The sequence below is a fragment of the Triticum aestivum genome, chromosome 2D (genome assembly GCF_018294505.1).
Source record: "Triticum aestivum cultivar Chinese Spring chromosome 2D, IWGSC CS RefSeq v2.1, whole genome shotgun sequence".
NCBI classification, from domain to species: Eukaryota; Viridiplantae; Streptophyta; class Magnoliopsida; order Poales; family Poaceae; genus Triticum; species Triticum aestivum.
In genome coordinates this window covers 563,908,082-563,923,670 of record NC_057799.1, presented here as the reverse complement: position 1 = coordinate 563,923,670, position 15,589 = coordinate 563,908,082, and the positions used below count along the sequence as shown (strand labels likewise).

At 44.8% G+C, this 15,589-nt stretch overlaps 2 protein-coding genes across 2 annotated transcripts; one reads left to right on the top strand and one right to left on the bottom strand.

Annotated features, from left to right (window-relative positions):
- The first annotated feature begins 959 nt into the window (after positions 1–959).
- Positions 960–3,454, top strand: LOC123049985 (uncharacterized). Its single transcript, XM_044472836.1, has 4 exons — positions 960–2,274; positions 2,380–2,454; positions 2,539–2,721; positions 2,854–3,454. The coding sequence occupies exons 1-4, from the start codon at positions 1,336–1,338 to the stop codon at positions 3,190–3,192; spliced, it is 1,536 nt and encodes a 511-aa protein (XP_044328771.1). The 5' UTR covers positions 960–1,335; the 3' UTR covers positions 3,193–3,454.
- A 1,563-nt stretch (positions 3,455–5,017) lies between these two features.
- On the bottom strand, positions 5,018–7,601 carry LOC123054529 (chaperone protein DnaJ). Its single transcript, XM_044478312.1, has 4 exons — positions 7,374–7,601; positions 5,675–5,771; positions 5,531–5,585; positions 5,018–5,445 (listed from the first exon to the last, which is right to left on the bottom strand). The coding sequence occupies exons 1-4, from the start codon at positions 7,506–7,508 to the stop codon at positions 5,340–5,342; spliced, it is 393 nt and encodes a 130-aa protein (XP_044334247.1). The 5' UTR covers positions 7,509–7,601; the 3' UTR covers positions 5,018–5,339.
- Positions 7,602–15,589: the final 7,988 nt, after the last annotated feature.

Sequence of the window (15,589 nt, the reverse complement as noted above, 5' to 3'; positions counted from 1 at the left end):
GACAAAATCCTCAGGGTGAAGCTTAGCTTTAGGCCGCCACAGCATGGTTGCAAGGCACACCAGTCATATCTCACCTCCTACAACCACATGTCCAGGCCTCAAGGTTCACTGCATATATCTTATCACCGCTACTAACTTGCCACAACAGTGGGCCAGATTGTGCTGCTTTGCAAAACCTAGAATAATTTTTGGACTCCTCTAGCCTAGTCCATATACTGCTTCAGTTCCTCGGCCCTAAATCCAGCTGCTTGAACATTTGCATGGATATGCCTAAGGCAGTACCAGATGGGTTCCCTGTTGAGTTCTATCAGAAATGTTTGGCAATTATTAAAGGTGATATTCTTCCAATGTTTTGTGGACTTATACAATGATAATCTTTCGTTGTTTCGTCTCACATTTGGATTTATCACACTTTGGGATTAAGGTCAATGATGTCATCGGTCATTATTTCCAAACCCCGAAGGGATTGAAGCAAGGGGACCCCACATCACCAATCTTATTTAATATTATGGCAGATATGTTTGCATTTTTGCTGGTAAAGCCTTTGCCATCATTGATAACTGTTATCACCTGGCGTGTGAATTCATTCCTATAATCCTTTGAGTATCGTCCGAGAGGAGCTAATGTTGTTGAACATGAATTAGTCAAAATAGCTAGATCTTTGTTTTGTAATGAGTGGACCAAAGATGCTTCAACTGAGCTACTTCCTCTGTTGATCAAAGATGTAAAACCTGGTTACCAGTACTCCCTCCGTCCAAAAACGCTCTTATATTATGGGACGGAGGGATTAGTTGATAAAGAGGAAGTTATAAAGTTATAAAAAAATGATACTGCTAGCAGTTCACGAATTGTTTCTTTAGAGAAGTTAACTTTTTTAGGCTTTTAGAGAAGTTAACAATTTTTTAGACAAGAGAAGTTAACAAATTGCTTTTAGCAACAGTTAACTTTTTTTAGGGGAGAGCAACAGTTAACAAATTGTTGTGATAGTACAGATATTTTTATACGGCTTGCGGCGCACTGGCGCAGCCATCCAGTAGCCCATCAAGGCCCAATCCAGCGCCAGCCCACGCACGAACGCACCACTAGCGAGCCAGCCCCCGTTTCCAGTCCAGTCCATTCCGAGTTCCCCGACCGGAGAAGCCAGCCAGCCACGCGCCGCCGCTGCTCATCTGCTCGCCTGCCCGGCCTCCCCGCTGCCTGCTGCTCCCGCGCCGCGCGCCGCCGCCGCTCTCCCCAGTCACCGACTCTCCCGCTCCGGCCCTTTCAACATCCCACCAGCACAGCACAGTCGGCAGCAGAGCGAGCGAGTGAGTGCAGTGGGGACCGGGGAGGACAATGTCGCTGGAGTCCGACGGCGCCGCCACCGCGAAGAGGCCGCGGCCGTCGGCAGAAGATCCGTCCAGCCACTGCGAGGCGGCGGAGGCAGCCGACCGCATCTCGGCGCTACCGGAGGCGATGCAGCTGCACATCCTGTCCTTGCTCCCGCTGCCGTCGGCAATCCGCACGGGGGCGCTCTCCCGCGCCTGGCGCGACCTCTGGAAGCGCCGCTGGCAGGACGACGGCAACGCCGCCGCCTTCCTCCGCCACCACCTCCGTCCCTGCTCCTCCCCGTCGTCCAAGAAACTGCTCGAGTGCCTCGAGCTGCGCCAGTCCCAGGGGCGGCGCGGGCGCCTCGACCGGTGCTCGCTCGTCGCCGACAACCCCGCCATGGGCGCCCGCCAGTTCGGCCGCTACCTCGACGCCGCCGCCCGCTGCGGCGTCGAGGACCTCCGCGTCGAGCTGCCGGAGAAGCCGCCCTCCCCGGACACCCCAACAAAGGCCACCACCCTCCGCTTCCCCTTTCCGGCGGCGGCCGGCCCGGCCCTCGCGCGCCTCTCGCTCCGCGGCATTGGGGTCTCCGGCCTCCACAGCAGGGCCGCGCGGCCGTGCTCCGCCCTCGAGGTCGTCCGCCTCCACTCCGTCCCCGTCGACGACAGGGGTTTGGCGAGGATGCTCGCCCTGTGCCCTCGTATCCGCGTCCTCGGCCTGCACTCCTGCTCGGCCCTCCGTCGAATCGCCGTGACGGCGGCGACGGGGCGCAAACTGAGCAGCGTCACCATCGCAGGGTGCAGCTGGCTCATTGAGGTGGACGTCGCGGCGGTTTCTAGCCTCCGGTCGTTTCGCTACACCGGCGGTTTCCTCTCGTCGTTCTATCTCCCCGACAACGCCGCATTTGCCGACCTCTACATCTGCTTCGACGCCCAGAGAAGCTGCAATGTCCGCATCTGCCAAAAGGTCTATTGACTATTGGAAGAATTCTTGTCAATTTTGCTTCAGAAGTTACCATGATGATTATCTTGCTCATATCACTGAACCCTGTTAACCTTTGCACTTTATCAGGTGTTCAGCGACTGGTTCGAAAGCCGTGTATGCTCCAAACTCACCGCTCTCACCATCTGCAGCAATGTCCTCTTTGTATGTGCTTCTCTGCTGGACTTTGATTTAATTTGTGGTATCTGAAATCATGGACCATTTTGTTAACCTTGAATGCCATCTTAGGTTGTGTCTTCCTTGCCCAATGGAATCTCACATGCCGAATCGGCCAAGGTGGGCGGTCACTTCTTTCAGAGCATGACAGAACTACAACTTCTTATGTTAGATATGAAGGCCCCTGAGCTTGCGAACATCTATGTGTTCCTAAAGAACAGCCAATGTTCTAATCTGGAGAGGCTTTTCGTGCAGGTCTTACACCTTTGCACCTTTGACTCCAACTTAAGTTGATTTGCTCAGTAGTTATTCTGCCATCTTATTCCAGTGGCATTTTTCTTGTGTTTTAATTTCGTTGTTCTGAATGGTTGTGATTTGTGCTTGCAGCTCCCTAGCATCCCCAGTGGGCCCTTGGTAGATTCATCTAACTATGTGGGGGTAGAGCCGCCCGAGGATGTTTTGGAAAACCTTAAGGTGGTAAAGATTACAAACTTTAACTGGAACCGCATTGAGGTGCAGCTTGTGTCTTTTTTGTTGAGGAAGGCTAGCTCTCTCCATAAACTGGTACTGGTTACTCCCAGTTTGGTTCCATTGGATGTGATCGGTATTCAGAAGGAAGATCTCTTGTTGGTTGGCGAAGCTGTGGCGAATGGAAAAATAATTCTCAGCAAGTTGGACGATGCTGCAACCAAGCCATTTCATTCAGATGTCTTTGCCGAAGTTTAGTTGCCAGCCACAAGCCCAATTGGCCCTATAGCTTGTTATATTGTAGCACCAGGCCTGCCTTTTGACTGCTGTGAGATATTAAGGATTAGCATATGATTATTGATGCAGTAGGCTAACAATGAGGCAACTCATCATGCTAATTTGTATGCAACAAGACTACTACTGAAGGGGATATAATGTCCTGCTAGATATATTATGATGTTATTCGTGTTTATAAAACTAAAGCCTGCCCTTGGGAGTTGGGTCAGGGTGGTTTCTTTTTCTACGCACAGTTCTACAATTGCAAGTATTGATTTTCCATCATCAATGTCATCGCCATGTATTTTACTTACGATCTTGTCCAAGCGATTGAGGTTGTGTGGTGTCCTGCAATTGAGGATGGCCTATTGGCCTTGGTTCAAGACTTGAAGTCAAAAGCCGTGTTTGCAGTATGTTTATCTTCTGTATGCCTTTTTGTATAGTTAACATATGAGATTTTCAGGTTTCCCGTACCCACAGGATGTACTGAGTTTGTTTTGCTTACAGACTTCCCTGATCATTCTGATTTTCATTTCCCGTGGAGGGATCAGTATGTACAACTAACTGTCAGTTTTGTTTCAGCTGGAGGGACAATGTATAAGCCTAGTAATATTTCCAAGAATTGCATAGCACGTCCTGTTCGTGTAAAATGGGAGAAAGTCAAGGTATCGTGTAAACAACTAAACATGATTTTCTCGCTTGCCGAGAAACTATCAAAAGCTTTCGATGTCTTGTAATGTTGATTTAGATTATCCCTGATGTGGTTCCAAATTTATCGGCTTTGGCTCGAGTTACCGTTTTGTTACTCAACTTGTTTCCCTGAGCTATTTTATGAGATAGTTTGTCCTTTTCAATTGGGAATGACTGGCTAGGTTATCCTTTTTCTAAACGGGAATGGCTGACCTACTTTAACTTGAATATAAATAGGTAATCAAATTCAAATCATACCTAATGCACTCATGCTAGGAGTGTCGACCCTTTCTTCGACTTCTCAAGAGCAGCTCAGCTATGAATGTTAGTAGAAACTGACACGGCAAGGAAGCCTTGCATTGCTTCAGTGCGCATGTCCTCCTCCTGCTGCTGCCTCCAGGAGACTACTCTGCTAGGTTTGCCACCGCCGGCTCATCCAGCACCCCCCCGGAGATCTGATACGCCGTGGTCCGTATATGCTCCCAGCTTACTACGGTTTCAGGCTTGCGGTCCATATGATACAACGTTGGGACACCAGTCAGTGCCTTGCCTGCCAGGTCCAGCATACTGTTTTTAAGAGGGAAGGTCCAGCATACTGTTACTACTCAGATGAGGATGGTGACATGGTCCGCCATGTCTTCGTCTCTCTCTCTCAACGGCAACCATCCTGAGATCCCCATAGCATGACCTTTCTCTCCAAACTCGAAGCAGATATGAAGGACGAGATGGTTGACTGAAAACCAAGTTTTTCCAGTCGATTCTGCATTAGCAATTCTGATTTGAATTACCCAAACACCACATTACTACCAAAACTTGTTCTCAGTTTTCTGATCCAAACATACTAGTCTACAAATCCAAGCACCTATTTCCCCACTGTTTTATGCAAATTCATCTCTAATCCTGGCACCAAAAACAACCGTGTAGTGTTTTAGCTCTGGACACTCAATTTCGGAACGATGGGTTACAACACAAATTATCAGTTGCAGACTAAGGCATAGCCTAGTGGTGGGAAGGCATTGCTATGTGGTGCGTTCAGATGTGGTAAGTCGACATTTTCCTTTTAACAAAGCTTTCAGATCCACATCCTCATCTTCAGGAGCTCAGAAACATACACCAATGCGGTAGAAAGCCCTTATTTATCACCTAATATAGTTGCATACACAAATTTAGCCGGTTGATTAAAGTGATGACACTTGCCCTCTGATCATAATCTACATCTATTTTTCCTTTGTTGACAACAAAATTCTACAGCACCAGCATAAGATCAAAGTTTCCACAGCAACAGACATACAAAATATTGGGCTATAATTTCCCACAGCTCATTCAAATGTTGATCCTATGGCCTCAATGGGACTTTGTTTTTTCTGACCATTTGACTTGATCAGCCTTCCAACACTGCCTGTGTTTCTTTTTCCTTTTTTCTCAGGACTGTGTGATGCTCATTTCCTATTGACTGTGAAGTGAAAACCCATGGGTTCTCGATATTCACCTGTTCCATGGCATCGGTGGCAGTAATCCAGACCGCTACCCCCGCATATTTGGCACCTGACAAATGAAAGTCCTGTTAGAGGGGTGTGCCGCTGTTCAGTACCTCGGTATGCTAGACGTATATGAGTAAGGGTGTCCTCACCATTGCGGCCATTCTCCCTTGGGGAGCACGGCGAGATCGACATGATTTATTCTTCCTGCACATATCAGGCCCGATTTTCATGAGAACTGATGGTACGAATCAACATACTAGCCAGAGAAAACATCATGGGAGTAAAATAGAGACCTCTACCGAAACAGTTGCGGCAATTTATTGTCCCAGTGCCTTTGCAGATGGTGCATGGAGGATCAGGTCGTTTTGGTCTTTCTCTCCTAACATTCGACTGCATCATGGTTACAACTAAGCAAACAGAGAACTGGCCAATAAACAAGTGAAAGAATGACACACAATGTTCAATTATTTACATCATCTAATGCATATTTGGCCTGACATGGTGTCCTACCTGACTATTTCCCATTTTCTCCTGCAAGGTGAAAACATCCTATGCCCTGAACTTGGTGGAGGATCACAAGGGAAGCGGCAAGATAATGCATCGATGTATTAATACTTTGTAACTTATCGAGTGTAAACTCAAACATGACTATGTTGTGTCTTCTGCGGTTCTGTCACAAGAAACACCACACCAGCAATCCAAGGTATCAATACCCTCCTTGCGACTAACTCTTCTGTGGACTTCGAGTATATTGCTAAGTGGTGGGTTAGTTACAAAAGACATCAGGTACTCAACCTTGTTCATGCTGCAACGTTATGGGCTCTCTGGAAACATAGAAATGAACTCTGCTTTAACAGATGCTCGTGTCTTGGTGTGCAGGTAGTTCTAACGGGCATAGCTGTAGCATGCTCTCAGTGGGCAATTCTATGCTCCGATCGTGCAAAAGAGCGCGTTCTGGAGATCACAAGTTCTTTATGGGTGCTGACGTGGCCAAATCCAGGCTAACTGGGCAGTGGGTGGTGGCTGAAGCTGTCGTCGCTATCTGGTATGCCGGCCTGAGGCTGCTGCTGCTTGGGAGGCCAACATTGCTGCGTTAGCGTCTTAGTGAAGTGTGCACAGGAATCGTCCCGCAGTCTGCTTGAAGACAGCGTCTGGCTCAAGAGTCCGCTGGGACCTTGAAGGCACTGGCTTGTGTTCTGAGTTCGTCCTTGTGCTGTGTGTAATCGTGCAATGGTCATATTTCCTGAATCTATAAATAATGTAGCCTGTTCCCAACTTTGGGCAGTGCTTGTTTTTCTTGCTGTAATTTCTAGTAGAGTACTTAGTTTCCACTGCATTTGGCATGTCAGCCTACTCCCGAGTGCGTTCATGTAAAACTGTTTGGCTTCAGCTCAATGAAATGGCCCTTTACCTCTAAAAAAACAATCCAAGGTTTACATGTAACTCTGGTTATTCTGTCTGTAAACAAGCATTTGATGCACAAATGAAGTTGTATACCGCAATATTTGCACATGAACTGGCCACTGGATCGCATGAATTAATCATTTTTGCAATGCTGCTTACCCCCATCCACTCAGCCACTCGGGCAACATGTGCAACATCCATTCTCCATGCTTTTCAGCCTTACCATTGCCTTAATATCCCAAAACTACTTGGAAGCACAAGCAGTTCCACCTCACTGTTCTAAAAGAAAATACAAGCTCTGCCTAATTTCCTGTTTATTTCACCTTTCATTTTGAATTCCTGCCATTTTTTTTCACCCTTTCTTGTTTCTTCTGCGCCGCTCTTCAACGGGACGCTGCCAAACCACACTACATAGATGAACAATTCACAGACGCCACGCCTTGCGGCCAAAGCTGTCCCGTGAAGAGAATAGGAGCTACTGTTGCTAAAGGTTTAACTATGTCGCTTCCAGCCTATTAATTGTTCGACGAATTGCGGACACGAGAACAGCGCAGAAGGAATGGGACAAAGGGGAAAAGTTCAGCTCACCTCGGTCCGGACGACCCATGCCGGCCTCCGAGCGTCCAGACGCCTAGGGGGGCCTTTAAATCCGGGGAGTGAGCTCGTCGGAGCCTGCGCCGGCAACCCAGCGCAGCCGGGGCTGGTCGCTGGCGTCGCAGGCATCGGTGGCTACCGCCTAGTCGCCAGAACACGACGGCCTCCAGAAGCCTCTCAAACGTTTTCAGGGTTGCGTTATCCACTGACAATTGGGCCACTCTGAGCTCTCATTGGTTGGGTTGGACGTCGGATCTTTGGGCTTTACATGTTCTTCAGATTGAACTTTAATTTCAAAGATTTGATTGATTGATTGATACATTTTTTGAAATGCTAATTACAGTGCTTTAATTGGTACAACGTTATTGGAGCAATGCAGGTCATCGGATCTACGATAACCAAGGGTTGATATTCAATGTTTCTGCCACAACTCGCTTGTTTAATACTCCATTCAAAATTCTTATTAGTAAGTTGAGGTGCCAAAAAACGAAAATGACAAATGAAGGCCAAGCTCCATGCAAGCCGAATTTGAAAACTTCAAATCTTTTAGTTTAAAAAAATCTGAAAAAATAAACATATATCTAGAGACATAATGTATATGTGTGTAAATTTTCAGGTCGATATACATTAAAATGAGAGTTACACAAGAAAACAAATATATGGTTGTTTAACATATGTACTCAAAGTCTATGATTTTTTGTGCAGCTCGCAATTCAAGGTATTTCATCCTGAAATTTTACACACATACACATTACATCCTTGTATACTTGTGTATTTTTTTAGATTTTTGAAATTGAAAGTTTGACTTTCAAATTTTAAAATTTTCGAAATTAAGAGCTCGGTTTCCAAAATGCCCTACTCGCCAAAAAACATTATTTTGTAAGAAAAAAAATACCCAACTCTAAAGTTGGAAAAAATATTCAGGCCTCCTTTGGTTTACAACAATTTCATAGGAATTTCAAAGGATAGGAAATTTGTAGGGGAAAATCCTTTAGAGCCTTTTGGTTTGTAGGAATGGATTCTTATTCCTATGTAGGATAGGAACCAATCCTTCATAATTTAAAAGAGAAAAATATTAGCCGATCCAATTGGAAAGTTCTTGACCTGTGAATCAAATGCCATCTCACCTCATATGGCTTTTCCATTCCCATGTTATTCCGCAAAGTTTGTCGGCCTCCTTAGCTACTCCAAAGTGCATCGTTCGTCACCATTGCCCAGGTCTTTTCTCGCCACTACGGTACCCCTGATCACTGACGGGTTGCACCACTAAACTCCTTCACTGTTGTATATATTTCTTTTGTACTTTAATTAATTAGATATTTTTATTTTTTATTATTGTGATGACTAACCTACTAATAAAATGCGAGCTTGGCTTTGAAAATGAACTGCCAAAGAAAGCATACCTTCATAAAAAGCATGATATCAAACAGTACGGTAGCTAAAAAGCATTCAAAGTTGCGCAGTTTCCCGACCCATTCTCCGTAACTTCAAAGTGCCAGGCTTGAGGCATTTTATTTTTTGGCAAACTCTAAGGGTGTGATTGATTTGTATATAAATTTTCCCTATCAGAAATTTGTGTAAGTGCATATAGTTCCCCTAATATAGTTTGACGATTAATGACAAAATGATTTAAAGGACTAATATGTTTAGTGAGTGTACACATGTTTAGTTCCTGAAGATTTCGTTTAACCGGAGGATTCCAACCCCAAAAAATAGTTGTGAGAACATTGCAGTCTTCACTATGCTTGGTGAAGAAACAAAGCATTTAAGTAGATTTTCTTTTAATTTCTCTATGTCTTCATCGTGCTATTAAGAGGGGCCAATTTGGGAAGTAAAATTGTAAGTCTTCTGTGTGTTCGGCCATCACTCATTTTATACATACGGTGAAGGCATTGGATATCTCCTTCCAAGTGATCTTACTAGCTTCATTCACTAAGTTGAATGTGTTTGAGTCATCGTTGTTCTTCATTGTCACTTGAGTTAGTTTCTTCACTAAGAAATTAGGGAACTTATTATTTGGACTTGCCCTAGGTCCTTCATAGAAGCACGCACAATTTTTCAAAAGGTTATCGTTGCTTCTTTTGTGAGCAGCAAGTTGGTGGGCGTGTCCCGACCAACGTTCACTTCGCGATGCAAGGCTATAAATATCCCCTACCCTCACCAGTAGAGGGTGGTTACCCAAATGCTTTTCTGCTCAGTCCACTAATTTTGAGAAGAAAAAAAAAATTAAGCAAGGAAAACCACATGAGCCAAAAGTGAGTTGTGATTGAGCATCGCCAAAGATATAGTCGTGCCTAGCTCTTTGACTCGTTACTCTTGAGGATTTGGCATCGTATAGGTGGTAAGTGATATGTCTCTGTCGTATCTACTTTTCTAAACACTTTTGCTCTTGTTTGGGACTTTAATTTACATGATTTGAATGAAACTAACCCGGACTGACACCGTTTTCAGCAGAATTATCATGGTGTTGTTTTTGTGCAGAAATAAAATTTTAGAATTTTATTTTTTTTATTTTTTTCTGAAAATGTTCAGAATTTAAAAATGGTTTAAATTTTCAAAAAAGTTCAAAATTTGTTTAAATTTTAAAAAATGTTTAGAATTTAAAAATATGTTTAATTTAAAAAAAATCAGAATTTCAAATCTTGTCTAATTTTTCAATAAATTTCAGAATTTCAAAACATATTAAATTTTTGTTCACCATTCAAAAAAATTGTTCGGAATTGAAATTATTCAGCATGTATAAGCACATACAGGCTGCCAAACAAAGTCTCTGCTCAGAATGTCTCAGCATATACACAACTGCCAAATACTAACAACAAATACATGAACTTAGCATGTCTACACTCAGCATGTATAAAAGGAGAACTACTAAGCTAGGCCCATACATGCTACCAAACACACCTGTAGGGCACCGTCTGCTGCAAGTGTTCCCGCAGCGCAAGCGGCGAGCCTGCGCTTGTTCACCGACCTCTCCGACACCATGGTATGCTTTGGCAGCACGGTCAGTGCACGCAGCAGACAAATGCAAGAAAACGACCATATTTAAGCGTCACCACACGTCAAAACTATGTAAGTACTACTAGCAACGAAGCAAAAAAAAAAAGATCGGCTCTCAGCTTGAAACAAAAAAAAGAACCATTGGAGGCTGAGCTCTCAGCTTGCATAGAGGGCATCAACCTCGCCCTGCAATGGACGGAGATGCCGATAGAAGTAGAGACGGACTGCCTTGTCGCTCTTAACATGATTAATAGCCCGGACAGGGACCGGTATCGCTATACCATGTTGGTTGATCAAATTCAAAGGCATTTGAGGGAAGGGAGAATGTTCAAGCTATCTCATGTTCGTAGGGGACAGAATGGTGCAAGCCATTATCTGGCCTCATTTGGATGGTGGTGTGGTTGGGTTCGGAATCAGGAGACGTCTCTTTGTAAGAATGACTTATGTCCTGATTGATAAAATAAAATCTTCCTTTCACCCGCAAAAGAAAAAAAAAAGATCGGCTCACTTCTGCGAACCACCAAAAGCTTACACAGCGCGAGGGAGTTTCTCGCCGTCGGTTGGACGGGCGGGGTTTGTAGACGAATCGGTTTTGCCTCATTCCAAATCCTCGAGGCCAAGCCTTCCGACGCCCAGCGCCTACAGGTTGAGGCAGAGGCCGCGATCGGGCTTGGAGCCGAGCAGGGAGTCGAAGTACGTACGTACGTACGATGCCATCTCCTGTTTATCGGCCTGAGAATCATCGCCGACGACCACCATGTCCACGTGGATGTAGTTTTTCCTCCACGTGGTGGAGGCCTTGGCATGGAAAAAGGCAACGGGTGCTGGCATGCCATCGCCTTCCTTGCCTTGATCCACATCCACCGGACGCGCGAGCGTTGCCTGATGCCTGAACTTTCTCAATACAGATACCGGCTTTTTTCGCCTTCCTTACCCGGGCCGAAAAGACTTCCCAGTTATAATCGGAAATGTTTTTTTCAAAAAAAAAGAAAAGAGTTTATGCTTGGAATCGGACTGCTTGGCCCATATATATAAAGACAAGCGTTTTGCACTTGTTGGCTCGTTCCACATCGATCGCATCTCTACTTCTAATCTCAGTTGGTAGTCTTTGTTCCACAGTTAATTTTCGTCCCACCTTTCTTGGTTTTTTTGTCCTCCCTCCCCCCTCCCAATTCCCTCGCAGTAACGATCCCACCTTCCAGTTTTGTCGGTTTTTTCATCGGGTTTTTATTCGTCCCCCTCACACTGGTTTTATTCTCTCTACTCCTAATGTCTCTATCGGTAGAATAGTCTCCACGGTTTATTTCCGTCTGGTTATTTTCGTTTGGTTTATTTTCGTCTCACCTTCCATCTCCATACCCTCATGTTGATTTTTTCATTCTCCAAATAATAACTTTCTTATCATTTGTAAACTTTCCTAACCAGACACGTCACAAATAGGCAGGTAGATATCACGTTACTAAACAATAAAACCTTAATTTCATGAAAATCAATTCAAAATCCTAACTTTCCTAACACATCGATTGTTACCTTTCCTAATCGTACATTGTCTTTCGCTTCGTATTGTTCCCAAGCGATCGATCGATCAAATATTTGGTTTCCTTTCTTTCGCCTTTTTTTTACGGGAAGGCCTTCATGGCTAGCTTTATTTTCTTAAATAAAAGTTACATCATCAACTAAAAAGGTAGATATAAAGTCGGGCGGTGCGTCCGACCAAACAAATGGTGGATCAACACACCCCGTTGCGCTAGCACATGAGCTACCATATTCGACTCCCTATTACAATGTTCAATAAGGACCTTCCCGAATTCCTGGAGTAAACTTCGACATTCATCTAAAATTGGTGCTGCGACCATTGAGTGTCCAGTGTTCTGGTTTAATGCGTCCACCACCACCAAATTGTCCATTTGGATGAAAATAGAGTTGCAGCCTATATTCAGTGAGAGCTTTAGACCTTCCACGAGGGCCGCAGCTTCCGCTGAAACTATGTCAGGGACATGTTCAAGTCTTGCAATGGATGCGCATACAAACAGACCATGGTTGTCACGGACAATTGCCCCACACGCTCCTGAGTGGTCATCTTCCGAAAATGAGGCATCAACATTAAGTGCAATCTGGCCAGACAATGGTCTTTTCCATCTGTTTAATCTTGGCGTCACACTTGGCTTTTCGGCAGCCCGTACAAAGTTCAGGGCCACTGCTTGTATGGCACTGCTAGTTCGGGATGGGGACTGAACTTCCTCATTCCTAACAATCAGACGTCGTTGCCACCGCAAGTACCAGCCTGTCACGGCAACCAGCTCTGGAATTTGGACCACATCAATATATTGTTCCTGGTTAGCTTTGTCGCCTAACAAGGCATCCAGAACTTCAGCGCCAGGTTTTCCATCAGTGCATGAGGCGTTTATTCTTTCCAGTAACCCGAGTTGCATCCAAATCTCCTTCGCTCTACCTTCCGCGTGTAACTTGGAGATCGGGCGTTGGCCGGATGTTGCAATATGTCGGTTAGCCAGAACACCCATACAAGGTACTCCCTCTGTAAACTAATATAAAAGCGTTTAAATCACTACTTTAGTATTCTAAACGCTCTTATATTAGTTTACGGAGGGAGTACAACATTGTGAAGGCATCTCCAGAAAAAGATTTTAACTTTGCTTGGGACTTTCAAACTCCACAGCTTTGCCCAAACCAGATGCTGAGCAGATCCTCCTCCGTACATTGGACCGGAATTGGAATCAATGTAATTATCTTCCCACTGTCGGTAATAAGCTGATTTTACACTGAAAATTCCTGACTTGGTGAGGTGCCACGCCACGAAGTCTTCAGTGTCATCATGGTATATGGGGATCTGGAGTATGCGATCGGCATCAACGGGCCAGAAAATTTCACGCACAAGTGCTTCATCCCATGCACCTGACACCGGGTCAATTAACTCATGGACTCTAGTCAGGACACAATTACCACGAAAAGTTATGATATTTCTTGAACAGCTAGAAGGAATCCAACTGTCCTCCCAGATATTAATTTTGTGACCACTTCCCACCCTCCAAATGCATCCCTTCTTAAAGGTCTGGATACCCGCCCATATACTTTGCCAAGCATAAGAAGATCCCTTCTTCAATTCACAATTTAGAATGTCACCACTTGGATAGTACTTTGATCTTAGTACTCTTGCACACAAAGAATCAAACTAATCAATAAGTCGCCAGCACTGTTTCGCGAGCATCGCAAGATTAAAGCAATGAATGTCTCGAAAGCCCATGCCACCTCTATTCTTTGGGACACACATCTTCCACCATGTGAACCAATGCATTTTGCGTTGATCTTCTCCGTCACCCCACCAATAGTGCGAAATTGCGTCAGTGATTCCCTTACAATTTTTTTTTGGGAATTTGAACACGCTCATCGCATATGTTGGGATCGCTTGAGCCACCGCCTTTATCAAAGCCTCTTTGCCGCCATAGGATAGTGTCATTTCCTTCCACCCGTTAACAATTTGTTGAATTCTCTCTATGAGATGTTTAAAACAATCCACCCTATCAACCCCGATCATTGACGGCAGCCCCAAATATTTGTCAGAGAGGGACTCCGTCATAATATCCAAAATTTGGCACACCTCCACCTTAGCATCAACATCAGTATTGGGGCTGAAAAAAATAGATGATTTAGCAGCACTAACCATCTGTCCTGAAGCAGAACAATAATCATCCAGAATACTCTTCAGTGACGCGGCGTTGGCTGCATCCGCCCTCATCAAGATAAGTGAATCATCAGCAAATAATAAGTGAGATATCGTAGGTGAATCACGACAAACCTTGACCCCATTGAGATTGCCCACTTCCTCCTCATGTGCGATTAGAGCAGAGAGGCCTTCAGCACATAACAAAAACAGGTAAGGGGATAGAGGATCCCCTTGCCTAAGGCCTCTACTTGGACTGAACGGGTTGGTTTCATTTGAGTTGAATCTCACCTTATATTCAACAGAAGACACACAAGCCATAATAAGTTGAACCCATCTCACATCGAATCCAAGCTTGATCAAGATAGCCTTCAGAAAAACCCACTCAACACGGTCATATGCTTTGTGCATGTCAAGTTTGACTGCACATGAACCAACCTTCCCTTTCTTCTTCTTCATGCTGTGAAGACACTCATATGCAACAATGACATTATCAGTTATGATGCGGCCAGGAACAAACGCACTTTGGTTTTCACTAATTATCTCTGGAAGAAATACTTTCAAGCGCGTTGCCAACATCTTTGCAATGACCTTGTAGACAACATTACATAGACTTATGGGCCTGAATTGGGAAACAATTTCAGGCGTGTCCACTTTTGGGATTAGAACGATAGTGGTGGTGTTCCATCCCTCGGGGATCACCCCACTATTAACCGCTTGGAGCACCTCCCTCACAAGATCATCCCCAACAAGATGCCATTTTTTTTAATAAAAAATAGCATGCAACCCGTCTGGGCCTGGAGCTTTAATATCTCCAATGCTAAACAATGCGCGCTTCACTTCCTCAGCAGTATATGGTGCCAGCAAGGCCTCATTCATGTACAGAGTAACTTTCGTTTTGACTTTATTCAAGACTTCAACATTCGGTTCTATCACTTCAGATGTGAACAAGCTCTGAAAATATGCATCAATTAAACCTCTCATTGCTTCATTATCTTCTCGCCATGCACCATTTTCATCCATCAATCGACGAATAAAGTTTCTTTTCTTTCTCGCCGTCGCAAAGTTATTGAAGAAGTTGGTGTTACGGTCACCATTTTTCAACCAGTTCGCCCTACTGCGCTGTATCCAATATATTTCCTCCTTCTCCATTGTTTCTTCAATTTCAATAAGCAACTCCCTTTGCCGATCTGCCGACTCATCAGTGAGTGGCCCTAACCGCAAAGAATCCAGCTCCTCCTTTAGCTTCTTAAGCCGACGCTGGGGGGATTAAGAACCTCCCTATCCCATATGTGTAAGTCTGCATGCACTGATGTGGTACGGTCTGCTAATGATCGCAGGCCTGCAGATTTTTCCCACGCCTCAGTTACCTTATTCGTGACATCATCTTCTTTGAGCCAACTTGCCTCAAACTGCTTTGAGGTATTACGCTGTTGACTGTCCACATCCACCTCTCCTTCTAGGTTCAACACAAGAGGCCTATGGTCAGACTTAATATGTGGTGCGTTGGTCACAAATGCATTCGGGAACAGAC

What these genes read in the sequence shown, in the direction of transcription:
- LOC123049985 (XM_044472836.1), top strand. Translation starts at nt 1,336, where the DNA reads ATGTCGCTGGAGTCCGACGGCGCCGCCACCGCGAAGAGGCCGCGGCCG. An exon ending in ATGTCCGCATCTGCCAAAAG is followed by an intron (nt 2,275 to 2,379) that starts GTCTATTGACTA and finishes GCACTTTATCAG; the next exon opens with GTGTTCAGCGACTGGTTCGA. An exon ending in TGGAGAGGCTTTTCGTGCAG is followed by an intron (nt 2,722 to 2,853) that starts GTCTTACACCTT and finishes TTGTGCTTGCAG; the next exon opens with CTCCCTAGCATCCCCAGTGG.
- LOC123054529 (XM_044478312.1), bottom strand. Translation starts at nt 7,508, where the DNA reads ATGCCTGCGACGCCAGCGACCAGCCCCGGCTGCGCTGGGTTGCCGGCG. An exon ending in CATGGGTCGTCCGGACCGAG is followed by an intron (nt 5,772 to 7,373) that starts GTGAGCTGAACT and finishes ACCATGATGCAG; the next exon opens with TCGAATGTTAGGAGAGAAAG. An exon ending in AAGGGAGAATGGCCGCAATG is followed by an intron (nt 5,446 to 5,530) that starts GTGAGGACACCC and finishes TTCATTTGTCAG; the next exon opens with GTGCCAAATATGCGGGGGTA.